Source organism: Microcebus murinus, chromosome 5 (genome assembly GCF_040939455.1).
Source record: "Microcebus murinus isolate Inina chromosome 5, M.murinus_Inina_mat1.0, whole genome shotgun sequence".
NCBI lineage: Eukaryota > Metazoa > Chordata > Mammalia > Primates > Cheirogaleidae > Microcebus > Microcebus murinus.
This window is the reverse complement of record NC_134108.1, coordinates 59,924,806-59,947,679: the sequence shown is the minus strand read 5'-3', so window position 1 is coordinate 59,947,679 and position 22,874 is coordinate 59,924,806. Positions and strand designations below refer to the sequence as shown.

Sequence of the window (22,874 nt, the reverse complement as noted above, 5' to 3'; positions counted from 1 at the left end):
GAGCTGAATTTATTATTGTTCTATTGAATATGTTCTTAACAAGAAGAGAAACTCTGTTTTTACTAAGTTTCAATGAGAGCTAAATTCCTCCCCTATACTTGGACATGTATGAAGACTGGGGGATTTTCCACAGATGAGTTCCTGGCTGCAAACATTTCATTGTTTCTCCACCACTACTCTCTCTTCAGGTGAAAGAGACCAAAAGACACAGCACCTTCATGTCACAATGCAAGTGGAGTTGGCACAATGGGTAGTGGCAGTGTTCCTGGAAGCCATTCCTACACTGGAATTGCTAGTAATAACTTTACTACAAGTACATCCTGCTAAACTTATATTAAATGTGTTCCCAATTCAATTAGATTCAAAAATGCCTACAAACTCCCAAAGCATAAAGGAAATAGGACAGAAAGCAAATCAAAGTGGAAAGAGATAGGGTCCCAGAGTGAGTGAGAAAGTATTTATAGAAATATTATAATTAAAATGTCTTACTTTTGCACATTGGACAAATATATATCACCATGTTAACACACTGCTAAGTTCCCACTTACAGCCATGGGAGAGGCTCAGACAAGCGAGTAGCCCTGAAACTTTAATAAGCTTTATTACCTTTATGGTACATCTAGCTCTGGCTGTGACAGAAATGCAGGGAGTAAGGAAAACTCTGCAAATATAGAGGAAAGAGAGGCACAATGATAATCAAGGGATTCCTACAGAGGAGAGAAAGCTGGAGTGCAGGACATGGGAGCAAGAAAGTAGGTAAAAGTAGTCTCAATATAGACAAATTTGTATATGCAGGAACAGGCAGGTGAGGGAAGTTCCACTTTCTATCCACAATTTTCTATAAGAAGTAAGAGGCAAATTTGTCTGCTGAAGGTTGAAAGGAGTTGGGCCTAAGGAAGAATGAGAATTAGGAATAACCAGTTGGAAACCTTGAAAAAGAGATGACCAGGACAATATGAAAAGTTTACTGAGTAGTGCCGAAAATCCAAAGTAAAGCTGGAGAACATGAACTTGAAGTGGCACCAATCTTTAGGATTGTGTGATAGTTTTCAGCAGGAATCAGCAGCCAAGTTGAGAAACTAAGTATAATGGAAATTTGTTGTGCTTTGACCACCCAATACTCAGAGACCATCATTTTAGTCATTGTGCCTCAACTTCTCTCTGAGAAACCACTCACTCCTTCCCTCATTTTTGGCCCACACACTTCCAGTCTCCCCAGTGCAGCCTGGTCCCTGGCCCAAACAGATTGGTTAGTTTTCTCATTTATAATGGAAGAATCCTACCAGAATTTTAAAAAGAAAAGGTACCGGAGGTGGGATAGTATAAATGATGGAATAGGCAAAGATGTGGCAGACAGTACCAAGGACTTCCCATCTTGGGGAGAGATGCTGGACATCCCTGCTAAGGAGTGGTGAGATATTTACTTGTGTCTTAGAACTGAGACCATGTGCCTCCTGGAGCTTCCCTAATACAAGAACTGACAGGAAAAAGTGAGGAGTTCAGAGAGTGTTATTTATTGTGGCGTCAGTAGGGTCCTACAAAGAAAAGAGTAACTAAGACTGAAATTGGCCCATCTGAAAGCAGAAAGAAATGAAAACTACACATGTGCTAATGGAGACCATGTCTGTCTATGGCCTGCAATCTGAGATGGCTAAAAATCCAACCAAGTGAAACCTCAGGTGGGAAAATGGCATGGGTATCTGTCAGTTAACATTCCTGCTGGAAAGGCAGGGAGGAGTCATACCCAGAAACAAAATTAGTATGTGTTTCCACTCAACTGTCTGCTGTTATGCACCTTGCAACTGACAAACTCAGCAACTAACCTTATTTCAGGAAAAAAGCTGAGACAGAGCATAGGGACAAGAGGCAAAATTACTAGTGATTCCTACCACAACTGTTGTTTGATTTTATCTCAGGCAGAAGCCATTCCATTGAGGGCCAAGTACCTGAACCAATGCCTGAGAGTAAGGCAGGACCAGCTGCTGAAAAGATTGAATTCCTATGCCCAGTTTCACAATTCAAAAGCTGTGTCTTGATGTGATGTTTTACTTTTGGTTATAAATCCTTGAAACTCAAGAGAATAGAAAGGGGGTTGTGGGTGGGAACTCTCATAATGTTTTAAGGAAGTTGCTTTTTTTGAGCTCTAAATCAACTCCCAGAACCTTGAAACTTTACAAACCTGAAGTAGACTCCTAAAAAATAATTATTGAAAGGTCCATCTCCCCAATCCCCGTCTGAGAGGGAGCCATGGAACGAAATGGACAAGAAAGAACTTCCTAGAAAGTAGTATAGAGATAAGTCAAACTATTTATTAAACATTCTGATTCAGCAAGTCTTAGTTGGGACTCTACTTTTAATAAGCTAAATGGGCTTATTCTATGCACACACAGACATACACAAATATTTAGAATATAGTACTTTAGGGGTAAAGGAACCTGAGATATAGACAACTTAGGACATTCACCTTAACTGAAGGCTTGTCTCATCTGTTCAAATGGTCTCTTCTGACCAAGCCCAGTTCCTGCAGCCCCAGAAGTCTCAGCAGAGGAGCTGCTGACTAAGACCTGGGTGGTCTGTAGGAATCTGGACAAAATCTTGGCCCAGATGAAATATTTTCCCAGGAAGCTGACAGCCACAATTCCAGGAATATAATCTGAATTATGATCAAGAAAATACAATATGAATTTAGGGCCAAGAATCAGATCTTGGGAGTAAAGTGAACTCATAAATGGAAGAATTAAGAAATGAGGTCATAAGGTGGGAGCATCTCAATTATGAGTCATCACAAATGCAAGGACCAGGAGACACATGAGGATATTTAAGATGCACTTTTATATGGATGCCTGTTTCCCATAGTTGACCTCTAGCACCAGTTCCATGTGATTCTCCACCCAGACATTCATGAGTCATAAGTCCTACCCCCACATTATCCTGCGGTGGTAATCAGTGGTATTTACTCAGACTTGAGCAACGTAACTGGGCCTACGCACCAGGACCTGGAGGACAGGATTTTCTACAACTACAATTTTATGAGGCTATGTTCAGCCTATTTAGGTCCCAAAAGCCTAGTGTCCAGTGGCTTATTGGAATAGCTAGAAGAGTGAGGAAGATAGATGAGAAGAATGAGCTAGAGGAAGAGACAAGAGAAAAACTAGCAGTTGCACTTATTAGAGAAGGCTGCAGTATTTACAATTCATTGGGTACAGGACACCTTGAATAGACAGAGGGAAATATTTATGGAAGTAGCTGGTTTCCCTGGGGTATAACTGTAAATTCACCCACTGATTGCACTTTCATATGTCAGCGGCATACTTCCTCCACTTCCACAGCTTAGCTGCAGCCTTCACCCAATGAGAAGGTATGGCCAGCTGGTCAGCTGACTTTCTATGTGTAGAAAACTGACTTTGTAGCCTAGAGTAAAAAATCATAGAATTGCCCAGAAAGCCTTCCTGGTGTCAGACACTCTGGTTCTCATTGCCCCTAGGTAAGACCTATGCCAGCAACAAGAACTGCAAGATACAGTGACACCCTGACTGATGTCCCAGTACAGGCAGCGATGGTGGTGTAGGCACTTGCTGCCAGGCTGGGATGGCCAGAAATGGCCTGAAATACCTCCAGAAATCCTGCTTGGTGATCCAGAAGGAGTCTGGCTGGCTTTGAGTATGGGATTGTTCATCTATTTGTCTCTCTTCTCAGCCAGTATATCAAGGTTTTCACTCATTCTGCCTCACCCATAAATTTCACAGACTGGGTTACAGAGCTCATCGGTTGCATAAGGAAGTTGAGGGGCTACTGTGTCAGGAGAAAGCTTTCTGGCAGGAAAAGGGAAGCTGGGCTACACATGGGGAACTCTCCTGGGATGCTATTAAGCAGTGAGGGAAACACACATTCTCAGGTGAAGCTTTTCTCTCTTTAGGACATTGTGGCCATGAAGGAAGGGGTCACTGCTGGTGCTACTGTGCAGAAAACACTCTCTTTTTACAAAAACTCATTTCCTCTTCATCTGGGGCACACAGCTAGACCATATTTCTGTCTCCATTGCAGAAAGGTATATCCATGTGGCCAAATCCCATCCACTGGAATATTTGTGAAAGTGATTGATGCCACTTCCAGGTTTGGCCCATAAAAGTATCCCAGGTGTCCAGGCATGGTACCTCTTTTGTCCAGTCTAGTGGCTGGATATTGGTAAATTGGAATCCACATGCTGAAGATACTATAGCTTCTATCATCCTGGATTCCTAATTGCTTGGAGCCAACCAGGAACACCTGAATTGGATTGTTATATGGAAAATAAATGATAGTTATTATATTAAGCTACTGACTGTAGGGGTTTGTTGTCACAAAAAGTAGACAGATTAATGCACATTTGTGGAACCAGAGTAATACTACCCAGAGTTATGATTGGACATGGGGAGAGTATTACCTAGGTGGCCTAGGGAAGCATGGCTAGAGAATTTCAATTGTAATGTACAAAGGAAGCAAAACTAACTGCTAGAAAAGAATCCCCCTAAATCAGGATCTTTTGAAGGAAGTTAATCGCAAAAGATTAAGTAATGAGGTTTTAGCCAGGAAAACCACGCGCGAATCATGTTGCAGAGCATGAAGACAATCAGAGCACAAGGTGCAGGACGGGTCAGAGAAGATGTGAGGGCAGCAAAGTTCCATTTTCCTCAGATGACAATAGAGGAAGACCTGAGGCGTAAAGGAACTGCACAAGTCCAGAATTCAGCCCCTACTTTTCATAGCCAGCTCTGCACCCTACTCACTGGCTGAGGCCTTTATCCACTGGCCTCATTCTTCCTTGGGGCTGGGTCATTTCCCAGCTTCTTTTATCTAACCTTGGTCTGCACCTGTGTTTTAATATAGTAGATTTTATTATCATTTCGGTGTGGTAAGGCCAACAGATCAGGGAATGCCTGCCATTGAAGAGATTGTTTATTCTACTGGCAGCTCTCAAGAGAGAGAGTACATGTCTAGTGACAGGGGCCACATGAGAAATCACACTGGGGTCTGTCATGAGGCAGAGGGATGGGACTGAAGACCAAAGCCTTTATTTTGTATTCAGGAAGGAATGGGTGAGGCAGGGTAAGCAGATTAAGGAGTGGCTAGTTTGAGTAAGGTCAGGGAACTCTTGGGCTTGGGGGCTGTCCCTGGTTGTCTTACACGTAGCCCTGGGGTGATTAGGGCAGGTGGAGTGTACAGGTGACAGGGAATAGGAGCCTGATAGAGGAGGTGTTTGTGGGTGTGGACATAATCAGCTGCTCAAGAAAGGCAACTGACCAGCCTCCAACCTGAGTCCCAAAGCTAGACCAAGACAGATTTGAAAAACTCTGTGACAACCTGCCATACACTGACAGTGTTTTCATACTCCACTTTCTAGTCTCACCACATGCCATCTCTCAGATTTTAATTTTCCTCACAAACTGTGGATTGCTGGGTATACTGCTATGGGTAGTGAGTCCCTTTCCAGAGGAGGAAGGAACTGCTGTTTTCACTCTAGTGTTACTCCTAACCTTCCTGACACCCGCCAGAACATTGCTTGTCAGCCACTTCTGCGATTCTATCACGAGCACCCAGATGAGCACCCAGGCTGCAGAGAGGGACAAATTCCCCTGAGGCCCTTCTTCTGAGACTCAGGACTTCATGACCAGAGCCACAGGCCTCCAGGTCCTCTGTGATCCCTGGGCCAGGCTAGCACTGTGGGGAAGGCCAGCTGGCCTATGCTTAAAGGCCTGAGCAGGAACTTCACCAGCCTAAGTCCCTCCTCACTATGAAAACCTTTCCTGCCTTTTTAGTGGTAACTGTTTTCTGAATATCTTCCCAGGAAAAACCCGACTACAGAGAAACTACCGTTATTTGTATTATTTAGATCTCAGAAGTCTCCTGTTGCCCTGGCTTCCAAGAGCTGTGTGTGCCTGCCTGCCCTGCCTAGGTTTCTGCCCTATATTCAGAACTTCTCTGAAGATACAAAGGCCAATAATGCTTAATAAGGATCTTAAGTTCATTTCCTGTGCCTCTTGCTTGCAAATGACTTTAGGCCACAATGTGGATATTCATGTTTATCTATGTCAGAACTTGCAGGGTGGTACCTATGCAAATTACCAGCGCTGAGTTGCGCTTAGCAACACCAAACCTAATATTATACCAAGATGAAGAGGTGATAAATAACATAGACAGATCACCAAAGCTTAGGGCCAGGAGATCATCACAGAGATAAGGACAAGAGGCTTATCTGAGGGCAGGACCAGAGGCTACAGGATGAGTCATGAGGCACAAGTGAGTGGGACAATTCTAAAGGAAAATCCTTCCCGAATGAGGAAAAAATAAGGTGAAGGAAACAAGAAAGCACAGGTAAGGGTGGATAGACAGCACTATAATGTGTATTTTGTTGTCCATACAGTTGTAGGTTTGAATTCTTGTGTCTCCACTTAGTGAGTCCTGTGGCCTCTTAAAATTCAATCAACCACCTGGAGCCTTAAAGGATTTGTAAAATAGAATAATAATATCTACCTCCCAGAGTTATTATAAGAATTACAGATTACATATTATATAAATCTAGTATTTGCATCATCTAGCAGGCATCAAATAAATGATGGAAGCCATTAATTTGATTATTTGGCTGTATGCTTTATATTTAATAGCTATAACAGTCTTTGCCAGGACCTGATGACTGAAGTCATTATTTATAACACTTACCTTACTTGAGTGAACAATGAATCTTTATTTAGTATTTAAATCTTTTAGTACTTATTTATAATATTTTAGTACTTATTTATGTCTTTTATATGTAGAAGTGTGAGCTAGTTGAAAAAACACAGTAAGTACTACCCACCCCATGTACATACCATAACATTTATTTTTCTGTGACTATCCATTTTGTTTTAAACTGCCATTGGTTTAAAGATTTGTTACTAAATATAAATATTCTTCACCTCTATACCATACGAGGCTGATCTGGCTACCATTTTTGTTCTTCTAAGTTTTCTTTTTTTTTATTAAGCCAACTTTTTGTGTTCGAACCATGTTAAGTTACCTTTTTGTCTATTTATACATGTCACATCTTAGATTGATTTTTATTCCTAGTTTCTTCCTGGCAAAGACAATGAGCACAGTGAGCATACTTAATAAATGTTACATAATAATAACTATTAAATGTTCTTTTAAAATCTCAAACAGCTTTTTATCTTTAGCTTCTACTTTGGGATAATTATATACTTCCCCAAAGTTATTTATAGCTCCCATCAGCAAGAACAGCTGAAAAAAAAATGTGTTCATAGTCCTGCCAAAACTATGGTAAAAGTGATTTAAACTCTGAAGATCTGTTGCAAGTGTTCAAAATGGCATTCGACATGTGGATGTCTAATTCTATCAATAGAAAAGTCTTCCAAACCCAAATCTCTGTGATGGAAGTGGTTATTGAAAACACTTCTCCTTATCACTATCATCATTCATTTACCCACAAACCAAGATCACCCGAAACAGTAACAGGAACACACCTTTACATGCTGGTGTTGTCAGTCCATTTGCATCTGCACTCTTCACCTGCATCATGAGTCATATTCTCCCTCTATCCTGGGAAGAGCCTGAACCCAAGCATATTTAGTCAAGACCACAAGACAGAGCCACAGATCAGCCTTAGAAATGGGTAGAACAGAGGACCTCCTCCATAATGTGAATTGGAAATCATGGGGTCAAAAAAATACATACATATGTGCACTACTCTTAGGGCTACTTGGTTTAGCAAATAAAAATTTAACAACCTTATCCACTCTACACGTTCGTCCCCAAACTGCCTAGATATGGTATCAGAAGACTCCCAGATTACTTTCTCACTTACGTCAAGGAAGAAAGTTAGTATAGCAGTTAATTCACTGGACTTGGAGACTGAAGACCCAGGTGTGTTGATCTCAGCTCTTGCTATTAAATACTTAGAACCTATGTGATACAGATAAGTCCATTATGATTTTTACTGGCAAGAGTCTATTACCAAAAGGTCCATTTCCAGATTTGGGGGGGTACTACTCTCAATGAGCCATGGTAGATGCTGGGGAAACAAGGAACAAGCATTGCTCTGGCCTCAGGAAGCTTAGTAATTAGTAGAAGAAAAAGTGTCATTCAAGAAGAGTGGGGCTAGAAATAAAGATCTATCTGAGAAGTCTTGGGGTGGGAGGGGTGTCACATCTCTGTCAGATTACATTTCTACATTTCCCTTCAGTGTGCATCTTGTTTTGCTGTGTATTTGTTGCCATGAGAAGCTTTTGGCCCTCAAGAAAGATCAAATAGAACCCATTGCTTGGCAACAATAACCTTTATACAGATAAACGTAAAATACCATGATGTCTTGTAGTCCATGTTATTCATAGCTTTGTGAGAATATGTGTGTCTTTGGGGATGTTCTACAAGAAAAACACGTTTTTGTTTTGTTTTTTTCCTGTCACAGAGAAATATCATCTGTGGCATTTGCAGTTACTTTGCTAATGAGTCCAGGAAAAGGAAATGAGAGCAGAAAGGAATCTCTGGCTACTGACAGCTTCCCAAGGAGTCCCCAGTATCTGTGAACAAAAAGTTCTTCCAGTATAAGCCCAGGAGGCAAACATGCTAGCAATACTTATGGCGCAGGTGAGGCATGGAGGGCCAGCGTAGGTCCCCTCAGAAGCACAAGTCCAAGCTGAGGGGAGCAAACCGCTGGCCCCAGCTCTGAGAGCAGCAATTCGTGGCCTGGTCACACTGGTTTGCCCATATGCCTTTCTTCATGAGCTCAGCTTTTTTTTAAGTGGTTAAATTTGAGTGATGAACTCATAAAAATTATTATTTTCTTTAAAATGTTATAAAAATTCTATTATTCTTATTTCTACTAATAAAAATGTCCCTATTAGATTAAGATACTTTCTTTTGGGTAGATGCCCAGTAATGGGATTGCTGGATCAAATGGTAGATCTACTTTTATCACTTTAAGGTATCTCCATATTGCTTTCCACAGAGGCTGAACTAGTTTGCAGTCCCACCAGCAGTGTAGGAGTGTTCCTATCTCTCCACATTCATGCCAACATTTATTGTTTTGGGACTTGTTAATAAGGGCCATTCTCACTGGAGACAAGTGATATCTCATTATGGTTTTCATTTGCATTTCCTTGATAATTGGAGATGTTGAGCATTTTTTCATATGTTTGTTGGCCATTATTCTGTCTTCTTTTGGAAAGTTTCTGTTCATGTCCTTTGCCCATGAATGGATTAATAAAATGTGGTATATGTACACCATGAAGTACTATTCAGCTATAAGAAACAACGATGATACAGCACCTCTTCTATTTTCCTGTATAGAGCTGGAACCCATTCTATTAAGTGAAGTATCCCAAGAATGGAAAAATAAGTACCACATGTACTCACCAGCAAATTGGTATTAACTGATCAACACCTAAGTGGACATATAGGAAGTCGGGCAGGTGGGGGGAGGGGTTGGGTTTATACATACATAATGAATGTGATGTGCACCAACTGGGGGATAGACACACTTGAAGCTCTGACTCAAGAGGGAGAGTAAGGGCAATATACATAACCTTAACATTTGTACCCCCCACCATATGCTGGAAAAAAAATTAAAAATAAATAAAAAATAAAATCTTTAAAAATAAATAAATAAAAATTGTATTTATCCATCAACAGATGACTAGATAAGCAAAATGTGTTATACATATAAGGAAGGAAATTCTGATATATGCTACAATGCGGATGAACTCTGAAAGCATTTTGCTAAATGAAATAAGACAGACACAAAAGGGCAAATATTATATGATTCCTGTGATACAAGATATCTAGCTAAAGTAGGCAAATTCATAAAAAAAAAAAATAAGATACTTTCTAGGATCATTTGCATGGCCTCTTCTTGATTAATGGATTTTATATTTTATGAACCTTGCAACCTCACTATTCAACATTTCTCTTCCTGGCAGCAAAATCTCACTGACTCAGGGTGAAGTGGAAAGAACTCTAAAGTTGGGAGCTGGTGAGTCTGGTCTGAATCCCAGCTTTGCCTCCTAAGTGCTATCAAAATTTAGTCAAGTCATTTTCTTGTCCCAAAACTGTTCCTCATCTGCTTATTGGAGTATAACGCATTTGAAAACCTCTAATGGAGCTACTGTCACAGAAGTTAAATTACATAATTTTAAAAATTTTGTTTCATTATTTTCAAAAATGTACAATAACAAATTACAGTAACAGAGTTTTTGGTACCTTTTTTAATACAAATGATTCAATTGATTGGGCAATTCTAATTACTATACCAGTCATGACTTTAAGGGCATCTAAAAATATGGCCATTTTATGATGGGCTGAAAGAGTTCTGGAGACACACCAGGTGTTTCAAAACTGGCACAAGGATCCAAGGGCTCCTGAATCCCAGCTCAGCACTCTTGGCTTATCCCATTTGTTATTTTTGAGAGGTATATACTCTCCAATGATGTTTATATTATTAATTGGTTTAATCAATTTTATTTAGATAGATTAATCACATATAAACCAGTGCCTACTTATCATAAATTCCAAACTGGTGGGTCATTATTCTATTCATATTTAATACATAGACAATATTGACACTCAGGAAAGTCCCACTGGGTCAGTTTACATATGAAGATGCTGATATTCTGATCCTCACACACTGATATCTTCTGAACACCCAAACATTGGTCTTTACCTCTGCTTCAGCTTTCTGTTTCATAGAAAAAAGTCTGTAATAATAATAATATTGAGTGAACAAGCACTGAGGTCAACACTATTCATTGGCTCAAGGGGCTCACGGTCTGGAGGGGGAAATCACTTCTCAGGGATGGCTACTTCAGAGTTTTCTTCTGTAGAACTGCTGGAGTCTTCAAGACAGTTTTTCTTTATATTTTGGGTTTTTCTTCCCCAGAGGGCTGAGGTAGGTAGCCCCAGCAAGGAAGGTAGGGTACAAGGTGGAGGCGTGATCAGGAAAGACTCACACTGCCTCTGCCAACATTTAGGCACCACCTTGCCTTCCCTGATCTACCAGACTTCATCACCTCCACCTCCTCTCCCTCATTCTTGGCTACTACAGGTAACCCCCAGTACTTCAGACATAATAAAACCCCAATTGTGTATCAGGGTGAAGGCCTTTCCAAAAGGGGTTGTGGGATCCGTGTGATCTGAGGAAAGTGGCTGAGTGTCAATGTGTCCCCAAAATTTCTGCCAGTTGGCTAGGTCCATGAAGGTTCTATGACATTAGACATGGTTGTGTTCAAGGTTCTCAGGGGCCCAGTCAGCCTAAAAGTCTCATTTCTGACTTATCCAAATACAGTTAATGACTAAAAACCAAGACCAAACCAACCCAATTCTAGCATTAATATCCATAGCTTGGAATAGAGGTTCCACTGCTAGGATTATTTTTTACCTAATGCATGGAGAATAATCATCACCCAGTATGATGTTTAGTAAGCTCTTCTCACTAGAGGCTCAGTTCTGTTATCTGTTATAGGGAAAAGTATCCTAAATGTGAATCCCAACTATGTGAACCCCAACTATACCTGAAAATTTACTTACCCTCTTGGGAACACAGCTAGAAAAGTAGAAATACTGTGGATTAAAATAGATAAAAGTGTATTTTGACCACAAGTGGCCAAACAATGGCACCCAGTATTATTCTATTATTGTATTTTTATGTTTAGAGTTAATATTGTTATAATTATAAATACTTTCAAATTCCTTAGAAGAAAAGTATCACCTCTGGCAAGTATCACAGATAATGAAAGTTTATATAGAAAGGACATTGGTTTATATATCATCGATTGATCAATTGATTACTACTACCTTTCTCAAAATAAAGTGAAAAAGAAAAATATGGTGCCCTGTGATTATGCATGTTTGAATATAACACAGTCAATGTGTATTCCATACTTTGCAACAAGTTTAACTTGGTCATTTTTTAAACCTCCCACTTATTTAACACTAAGATTTAAGTGATTGATTTTTTGGACCACCACCTCTAGCATCACAGAAAGATTTTATTTCATATAGTATTTTAAACTTAGAAATAAACATTGAGATGGTCTTTTGACAAGTCAATTGGCTAGACTATAGCCCCATCAAACACTAATCTAAGTGTTGCTATGAAGGTATTTTGAAGATATGATTAAAGTCTATAATCAGTCCACATTAATTAAGGGACATTAGCCTAGATAATCTGAGTGGGCCTGATTCAATCCATTGAAAGGCCTTAAGAGCAGAGCTGAGGCCTCCGTGAGGAAGAAGAAATTACACCTGTGGACAACACCTGCAGTTTGGGCCTGAGAGCTCTAATCTTCCCTTCCTGAAGGCCTGCCCCAGATTTCAGATTTGCCTAGCCAACACTAAAATCTTGTAAGCTAATTCTTTGCAATAAATATCTCCTACTAATTCTGCTTCTCTGGCTAAACCCTACTAATTCTGCTTCTCTGGCTAAACCTTGACTGATACTGCTATGAAATATTTATTTTTTCTTTTTTGCATTAAATCTAATTGTGCCTTGATATTTAAGATAGAAAGAAATTGCTCCATAAGGGTTCTCTTTATTATAGATGAATTGAGTGGGGCTTATTATTTTCATACATGTGAATATGCTTTTAATTCAACATGTTACTTTATTTTGCTACAGCTTTCTTACCTTTCCATTTCAGAAGGAAATATCAAGTACAGATTCAATGACAGCCTTCTTTTGTAAATCAACCTTCTTTTGTAACCTAAAAAGAATTATATTTAGCTATTGCATATGTATGAAAAAGAAAAGAAAACCCTCTTGTTTAACTGGCACAAAATTGAAACCCTTATATATAAATAAAAGATGTTTCCTAGGGATTTATAAGTGAGTTTTAGAATGCCTTAGATTTTAGAAATGGAACTGCAGTATGAAATCATTTCATCAAAGAGAAGCAGACATTGTCATAGCTTGGCCAACCAACAATCTAATTTTAAATGACTCAGCAGTAAAATTTTCTTAACTTTCCTAGACAGAATTTCTTAAAACTCTTTCGTAATACTAATAGCATTTTGTCAAGTTCCATTTCATCCTGAACTAATCTGAGAACTTCTAAAACTAACATATGGTTACGTGCACAGAGGCTTTGAGAGCTAATTTGAAAATATTTAATAAGAACTCAAAGGAAACAGGATTTGAAACTAACCCTGGATTTTAATTTAATAGAAATTATTATTCATGATAAATTTTTCTAAGATGAGATGCAACAGTCCTTTAAAAAAAACTCCACTTTAGAAATCTGAAACATTTATTCATTTTCTCATTGGGAGTTCAATCTTGGTTGCAATAAGAATTAGCACAAATAACCATACTTTGTGATATTTAATATTACAACCCAAAATTCAAGGTTGGTTTGTTTTCATTCAGGTCAGGTACTATTGTAAAATAAATTAATTTTAATTACAAAGGATTAGTACCAATAGATATCTAAGAAATTTATTACCATTTACCTGCAATAACAAACATGTGCTTTGATATTTTTAGTTATTATTATAAAAACTGAGTTTTCAATGAAGGCAGTTTAGCAGGACTATGGTTGTAGAAGTAAATTTGAATTTAGCAGTTTTTTAAACTTAAACTAAGAATCATAGTAGAATAAAATGTCAAGCAAGTGAAAACTTTTCTGTGACAAATACATAAATATTTTCATGTAAACAAAAGCAAAGATCAAGAAAAAAATTAAATAGGTTTATCAGCAACAGAAATACATAGATTAAAAAGGTTATTTTATTTTACTTCATGCTTCCATTGAACACAACTGGCATAAGCAGAGCAGTAGGAATTAGATGAATCTTTACATGTTCCTCATACTCTTCAGGGATTACAAACAACAAAGACATCTCTCTAGGAGAAAAAAAAATTAGACTAATTAGACTTCTGAAAGTCATGACTTTCAATTAAGTTACTCTTTTTGCTCTACTGTGAAACTTTATGGTTTTATAAGAATTTTGCCAGTTGAAAGAAAGTAACGCTAACACTGGCAAGATCCAGCACAAACACAGGTGGCAGCAAATGAGGCACAATGATATGTAGATTTTCCTCTCAATGCAGATCACCCATGCCTAGAAGATAATGGCCTCTAACACAAAACAAACATTTTGGGATAAAACAGACAATATTTAAATAGATGTATCTTCTACACTTCTTGAAGTGTGTCTCAGGGACCACCTGAGCCAGAAGCGGGCGGAGCACTTGCCAAAATAAAAATGTGCATTCCAGGGCCCAGTGGAAGACCCTCTGAGGGCCCAGGAATCTGTACTGTTTAGCTCCCCTGGGGATAACTAAACACAAAAGTTTAAATAACACTACTCCATACTATTAATATTTGGGATTTCTCTTGACTCTTTCTTTTGACCACAAATATTTTGTCATCTCTTTTATGCTTCCTACTTACTAGCCAGAAGGAAAAGCAAAAATTCAACAACCAAAAAACCCATTTCTGATTATTTCAGTCAGCAGTGAGAATTAGTAGTGGTATTTTTTTCCCCTCGAGAGAATATGGGGATTAGGCAACACATGATTTTTGCACCTAATTTATTGAAGGTGCACCATAGTACTTGTTTTTTAAAGCTTTCAAAATGTATATGCAATAAAAATGTCCAAAATGATGTGTAAACTGTCATCTCATCAAGATTATCCAGTGTAAGGAGAACTGCTGCTCAGCACTGTTGCTGAATTCTCAAAAGGGCCCTCACAGTCTTCTTTTACCAACACGGAGCACCTTAGCAGGCACTCAGAGCTCTCACCAAATGGGGCGCTGCCTACTAAGCAGCCTAGAAGTACCTAAAGATGGCCCATAAAATAACAAAGAAACAAAGCTCAGTTTCAACTCCAGCCACAACGGGAGTCTTATGACCTACCAATATGTAAGATGAATACAGACCATGCTGACTTTCCTCAGAGGAAGTCTAATCAAAAATATTCCTATTGAAATCCAGTTTATAGTGAAAATGGAAAGCATAATACATTTCAACGTGCTACTACTATCTACTACAGTGCTTATGTCCTATACAATCCCTATGGACAAAAACAATTTTACCTGCAAATAATATAAATTAGAAATTAAAGAGGTAGGTGACTATCATCTGAAGATGATCCCAAAACAACATGTTGAATAATATGCTTGAGTCCCAAAAGAGCTCTTTAACCTGACAATGAGTTCTAATACCGCTGCAACTTTCCCAGGTCTTTCGTGATGTCATCAATCTTCCAACATCCTAACTCCAGACACCGTGCCACGAGCTCTTCAGACATTCAGTTTTAAGAAATAGCTAATGAAGTAACATGTAAAAAAGTAATACTGGAGACCAAAGAGTAACGCTGAAGCCATCTGGGCTCCTCAAAAATCCATACTCTCATTGGAAAAAAAGCACATTAGAGTCATACAGGACCTGAGGGATTCATCTGATCCAACTCTCTAGGTTTACAACTAAAGGCTTATTTTTTCCACTGGCTCACAAAGCACTAAAATTCTGAAAAGATGCTATAAATCCATAGTTAACTTACCTACTTAGCCCATGATGTAGCCAAGAGGCTACACTTTCAGCCCTTATGGCTCAGTCTGAAGCCCTATCCCTATGGGCTGTTTTATGAAGTGGGCCAGTGGTGACCAGGCCCTGGATGCACCTGGGGGGCAGATAGTCAGTAAAAGAAAAATCATATGAAACTGAAGACCTGCCCTATTGAAACTTGCTTTAGGCTCAGACCAGGATTTATTTTCCCTTCTTTATAGGAGACACACCTCTGAACATGGTCACAAACTCTATCTCTTTTAAGGCAAGCACTGGGGCAACAACGCTGTTCTGCCCAGAACATTTAGAACCAATGCAGATGAACAACTGGAAGCCTCCAAACCCATAGGGCCAAGGCCTAGATACAGCTGTATCTCTCAATAATTGTCAGTCACTTGTTTTGAAAATCAGGAAATTCACCTTATTTCCTTTATAGCCTTATTTATCTAAGGTGTTTTAAGTTCTACTTTAAAAGGTGGTTGTGAGCTTATCTTTTCTTTTCCATTTTCCAGACTTTCTGTAATGATTTCATATTTCTTTTGGTAATAAGAAAATAAAGCTATTTTTAAAAAGAAGGTTATAGTCTAAAACAAGTTAAAGGATACAGACTTTCCTCTTGAATATGAGATATCTAAACTGAATGAGGTGTCTGTGTGGCACAGTAGAACAGCACAGTCTCAGGACTCCGACAGATTTTTGGATCCCAGCTCTACCACTAAAATTAGTCAGGACTTTAGTCTCTCTGAGACTTGTTTTCTTCAACTGTAAAAGGTAAAAACATAATACCTACCTCACAGGATACTGTGAGGATACAATGATGCACAGTGCCTGGCATATGGTAGGTGTCCATAAATGGCAGCACCTTCTCCCTATACCAGGCAAGAGCCCTTGAGTAAAAAGAATTGCCACAGCCTGCCACAGCCACCCTCCTCACTGCATTCCCCTTTTAAATTTGCAAGAGTGTTGTCTCCATTTTGCCCTATTGCTCTAAAGTGTTGCTATTGTGCTTAGAAACATTTCTACATTTTTATGACCTGTCCTTTAAAACTGTATGTGCAGATACATTTTTAAAAAAACTATCTTCCCAGAAATGATAATGCACATGTTTCCTAAAGCATAACATGTCATGTATAAAAACAATTCTGAAAAACATGACTGAATTAATTTGTACATTGCTTCTTAAAGTGCACCAGAGTAAATAGTAATGACCTTTAAAATGTCACTAACTGCCTTGGGTTATTTTTTTCTTAATAAAACTAAATATTTATCAACTTAGATGTATGGGTTTTTGGCTCCTATGTGATGGCAAAAAGCAGCAGTGTCTTCCAGGAAAAAAAAAATTGATAAAATCAACTAAGCATATCTTAGCAGCATACAGAACACCTACAATTCAATGTAACTGCAGGCTCAATTAAGCATAATTCTGATTCCTACTACAAAAACAAAATCAATTTAAAAAAATCTCTCTACTTTTCTTGAACCCTGGAGGTAAAATCTGTAATCACTTTCCTATTGTGTATGCTTGGTAACAAAACCATAAATAATTACCATTCTTTCTTTACACTGCAAACACATACACAAACCCTATAAAAAAGAGTGAGTGTAGTGGAGAAGCTATGGGAAAGAAAATTCAGAGTCAATAAACAACAACCATCACCCAAAATGTCAGATAGCTCCAATATTCACACCACCGTCCGATGTTCCCCACACACGTATACAGCACTGGGGCGAATCCGTCGCTTTGTGTGGCCAGGGAGCTGCGGCAAAAACTTGAAGGACTTAGGCATCATGTCCAGGCAAGCGTCATGGAATTTCTTAATTCTCCAGTAGTAGATCAGTGGGTTCAATGCAGACTTGAGGTAGCAGAGCCAGAGTAGCCAGGTGCTAATCTCAAAAAAGTTGTGCTTATAGTAAAAGTGCTTACTGAACGTTGCCACAAGGCTGTAAGTGGTGAACGGGGCCCAGCAGACAATGAAGACGGCAAAGAGAATCAAAATGGTGGTGAAGGCACGTGTTTTAAAGCCCATGTCAATGCTCACCTGGAAGGGTCTCTGCAGACTCATGAGACCCAGTTTGCTGGCCTGGCTTAAGCATATGCCCTCAGGGTAGCTATGGATCCTCAAGGCATTGTGCCGAAGGGTGTTGAGTATGCCCATAAATGAATACAGTATTACCAGGAAAGGTATGAAGAAAGAAATGAGAGAAATCAAAATCACATAAGCCTGGTAACCTGGATTGGTTGTGTACCCAAACACACACTGCGGGGCTCGGGAAGGTATCTGCAGGTCAGGGTTTCCTACAGCCAAAGGGAAAGCTACACAAAAGGAAGTTGCCCAAGAAACTGCAATCAGAACCTTAGCCCTATATGGATTTAGCTTATCCTGCCTCTGGACTATAATAAGAAACCTATCGATGCTAATGATGAGCAGGATGGCTACTCCCTCTATCACAAACAACCAGAAAAACATAGCAGATACTCTACAGAAGAATTTCCCAAAAATCCATCTGGTAGTAAGAATAGTTACGAGGGCAAAGGGCATGTTCAGCAATGCAAGCAACATGTCTGCAAAAGCCAGGCTGGCAAGGAGGATGTTAATTGCAGATCGCATGGCAGCTTTTTGGTAAACCATGAGGCAAACTACCAAGTTCCCAAGAAAAGACACAAACAGAATAAATATCATTATAGCAGAAAGGATGATCTGGAGGGGGAGGTTTAGGCTCTTAAAAACTGCTGGTGTTGGGGTCATAGCTGTGCTATTCGCTGTCAAGGAACTCAAACCAGTGGGAGCCATGGTTTCAAAACTATATCGAAGCAGTGGACTGATGTTGGGATGCTGGAATGCTGGAGGGACAGTAATATTCATGTAGGTGTTTTCAAAGACTACAAACGTCGTGTTGGATGCCCCAGTGTGGGACGCAGTCAGCACTGCTGAGAAGACCATGGTTTCGGCAGGATGGAAGATGCAGGCAGAGATGCAGGCGTTCTTCAAGCTTTTCAACACAGCAGAGCAGTATCAGGTTCCATTGATGGGCTTGGAAACACATTCTGGAAAATGGACAATGAGTTCCATCTTCCACAGGAGTCCTTTTGCCTGAAAACAAAATCAAACACAAAAAGGAAGTAAGAAATCAGATTTATAAATAATAATATTTGACTTCTTACCTTTCATCATGAAGGATCAGTTTGCTCTTTTTAATCCACTCTACTATACTTGTCTCTCTCTCTACACTCCCGTCTTTCTTGTCCAGGACTGCCTTTAAGAATTAGGAAAATACTGATCTATTTGTTCAAAATACCAATTTTAGTATCTACTCTTATTTTTATAGTTTAACTTCTTTGTCCCTACTAGATTTTATTCATCCTCACATATTCATTTTGCAATGGAACACATACCTGGATAAGAAGTCACACTAAGCCAGTGGCTCTCAAACTTAACCACCTAGGGGCCAATGGGGAGGGTGTAGTTGGAAGGCTTTACACCATAACCACCATCAGCCTCTTCAGAACTACTGTAAATATATATATAATTCAGAATAAAGCCTGCACTTGCTACATAAATCAACCTCAATACATGTCTACCTCTAGAGAAAAATTAAATAGACAAATGTGTACCTTAAGCCTAAGGTAACATAAAATTGTGTCTGACCAAGTAAACAAACATACTTCCATTCAACAGAAGTACACACTTTAAAATATTTAGTTTCTTTGACCATGTTGAGGAACAAAAACAAAAATGGAATGGAGCCAAAGCAAAACCATAATTTAAAACATGCTTTTTAAGCTGTTATATACAAATATAGTAATATCTTTTCTGTGATCAAAACCTCCCATTACTATAAAAACCTCTAACTCCGTTCAATTGTTTACTCATCAAATATTTAACAACCTACTATGTGCCAGGCACTAAAGAGAAAACAATGAACAAATGGTTTCTCAATTTCTGGTTAAAAATGGCAGACTGACCAATGACACTGTATCCCCCAAATTACACAGAAATGACAATAAAGGGATTTTTCTTCTAACAAAATGTGTAAACTCAAAAGGACAAGAGGTATGAATTAAAGACAGATACATCAGTAGATAAGGAATTTTTTCCTTAATGTTTTAAGGCAAAAAAGCAGCTGGTGGTGTGGTAACTGACTTAAAGAAAACAGAAGAGAGAACAATTTATCCAGGGAAATATGCTTTAAAGAAACTGAAACATCCCATAGATCCCCAGAGAAACTCTAGATACCAGTAACCACAGAGAGTGTGGCAGGAGCTGAAAACTGGAAAACTGAAAATCGGACCCACTGGAACACCACTCTGTACCTAGTTCTCCCCTCCTCTGAACAATCGCATAAAAGCATACACCCCCGGTAGCCCAGGTCTATAGCACAATTGAACCTGACAAGCACCAAACTCAAAAATAGCAGTGCAGGGCTGAAAACAAGGGGACGGAGTAAATGCACATTCAGCTTGAGAACCTAGTTACTTTTTCCAACCTGTTCCCAGGCTGCCAGAAGCTGGGCATATATTGCCCATGCAGAAGACTGAAGCACTCATCTCTTTCAGTAACTAAACAGCCCCAAAGGCAAAAAACACTATATACTAAAATTTGATGGTAACCCAAGAAAAATGACAGCTTGGTGCTCAGTCACCCTGTATACTGAAGCCCACTCACTGCCAAGTCCAGCCCATGAACATAGAGCTTCTAATCAACTTTTTGATGCCTATTAAGTATAAGTGGTCAATTTCCCTAAGATATAAAGAGTGTACAAAGAGATTAAACAAAAGCAATTTTGTAGTTAAACATTAAGAAAAAGAACTTGAATTTAAAATATCAGGCAACTACTTAAAAGTGTGCATAGACTTAATAATGCCTTTGCCCCCGTATCGATACAGTGCTCTTCATTCATGATACTTCTGGCTCAATGGAATGTAAATATTCCTTGGCCTTTGTCCTTTTCTTATTGAGAAGTATAGCAACCAAGCAGTGCTTTTTTTTATTTCACCATATTACGGAGGTACAAATGTTTAGGTTACTTATATTGCCTTTGGCCCACCTGAGTCAGAGCTCCAAGCATGTCCATCCCCCAGACAGTGTGCACTGCATCCATTTAGGTATGAATACACCCATCCCCTGTTCCCCTCTCCCACCTGCCTGACACCCTATGAATGTTACTATTATATGTGCACTTAAGTGTTGATCAGTTAAGTCAGTTAATACTAATTTGATGGTGAGTACATATGTTGCTTATTTTTCCATTCTTGTGATACTTCACTTAGTAGAATGAGCTCCAGCTCTATCCAGGATAATACAAGAGGTGCTAGATCACCACTGTTTTTTGTGGCTGGGTAGAACTCCGTGGTATACATATACCACATTTTATGCTTTTGAATGCTCACAGTAACTAGGTTAAAAGAGTCTTTCCTCTCAGGACTTCACCTCAAATACCATTGTGACCTGAAGTTTCTTTGAATTTTATGTAAGATTAAATAAAAATTTTGTACTTAAAATTTATATTTCCAAAGGAATGGGACAGTAGCAGCATGAGAAGAGCAATTAGCTCAGGTTGGTATTATTAATAATTACACAACAGTACTGGCAATAAATCTAATCTAGATTAGTCTTTATCTGCCATTGTTGGAAATGCTCACCACATTTTCCAACTAAGAAAAACTTAAAATTATATTTTATATGTAAATGCGTACATCAATGATATAGTCACACATATACACTCATTCCAGAACTCATGCCATGGTTATTTTACCAGTTCTGAAAGGCAGAGTTAGAACAGACAAACTCAGCAGATTCCCTCACTGGTTCCCAATCTATGGAGAGCAAGGGCTATAATGGTAGGAAAGGTCCAGTGCAAACCCTAGAACTACTTCTAACTCTGAGAACAGTAAACAAAAAGCAACACTTCATTCTTGCAGAGACTGCAGAGATTAAGGTTATCATCAAGAACTTAGAGGATGAAGGTGATCATTCCTACCACATTCTCATTCAAGTTGCCTATTCAGTCTTGTAGAAAACAGATGGATTTTGGAGAGTACAGTTGCTCTATCAGATGTGGTTTCATTGCTGAAGCAAACTGACATATTCCCTGGCATCTGGTATACAACTATTGATCTGTCAAATTCTGTTTTTCTCTATATGAGCTATCTAAAGCAATCTGCCTCTAGATGGCACGCTACTGTACTACTTCAGGGCTCTATCAACTCTCCAGCATACTGTCAGAATCTAATCCACAGGAAACATGGTCCATAGAATGTCATGCTGTCCATCACATGCTGGCTGAACAGTAAGTAATAATTACCTTTATGCACCTTTGTAAGGCCATGTGTGCCAGAGGGTGGGGAAAGATTCCTACAAAAATTGAGATCCTGCCATCTTTGCAAATTTTCTAGGGGTCTAGTTGTTGTGATTGGCATACACCCATATTCTGGATAATTTTATCAAATTAAACTGTCAAGTATAGTATCAGTATGTTTTATATCCTGTGACTCCCTTCTTTCACACAATATCCTACATATATCAGAGAAAAATAATCAGAAAGCTAACAATCACGTGTACTGTAGTTACACATATGGAATAAAACCACTGGGAACTCAAAACACTTAGAATTTTGTTGTGTAGGTACCTAGAATCACAAAGGAACAGAAGTGGCAAGATAGTACTCACAGGGCAATGTGTATTCTTAAAGAGAATAACCTCTTTTCTCCTGAGTTTTGTTAGGGAGTATAATGTCAAAGAACTGTCTTAAGTTCTTTGAATATATGGTAGCTTTTTAAAATTTCATAGCAACTCTGTGAGATTATTACTGTTATAATCCCCATTTTTAAGGATGATGAAATTCATATACAGAAAGGTCAAATAACTTGCCCAAGGCCACACAACTAATAATGGGTAAAGTTGAGATTTAAACCCAGGAAGTCCGCTCTTAGCCTCTATACTATGCTATAAAACTGAGAATAATGTAAGAAATGTCACTGGTATGAGAAAAACATAACACCTAGTTTGTTTCCTTTTACATATCACACATATTTTCAAAAACATATTACTAAATTTAAAAAGAAATTATGAGAAATTTAGGAATGACTAGGAAATAAATCAGGATGATATCTACATTTTTATGAGGATATTCATGTAAATGTAGGGCTCTATGCCTTGATTATAAAAGTCTAGGTCTGCCAAGAAATACATGACATATGAAATCCAAACATGCATGGAAAATTCAAATACTTTTTTTTCCAAAAAATGAGATTTAGCAAAAAAGAATCTTAACAGTGCTGAATTTGTTCAGTGTTATACCAGTGTAGATGGTACCAATATCTGGTTAAAAAGAAAAAAAAA

At 38.8% G+C, this 22,874-nt stretch overlaps 1 protein-coding gene across 2 annotated transcripts in view; it reads right to left on the bottom strand.

The window, feature by feature from the left end:
- Nucleotides 1-7,177: 7,177 nt before the first annotated feature.
- Nucleotides 7,178-22,874, bottom strand: part of GPR63 (G protein-coupled receptor 63) — a 50,511-nt gene continuing 34,814 nt past the window's right edge. Inside the window, exons 3-5 of one of the 2 annotated variants that reach the window (XR_012919297.1) lie at nucleotides 18,424-18,626; nucleotides 17,574-17,643; nucleotides 7,178-13,867 (exon numbers count right to left, since the gene is read on the bottom strand). Coding sequence is in view for 1 of the 2 variants with exons in the window: in XM_012769437.3 (XP_012624891.1) it covers nucleotides 17,217-18,476 (1,260 nt within the window). In the remaining variant the exon portion in view is untranslated. Of the gene's footprint in view, nucleotides 13,868-13,931; nucleotides 18,627-22,874 lie in introns of those variants that run through there. The other variant, XM_012769437.3, reaches the window with a different exon arrangement.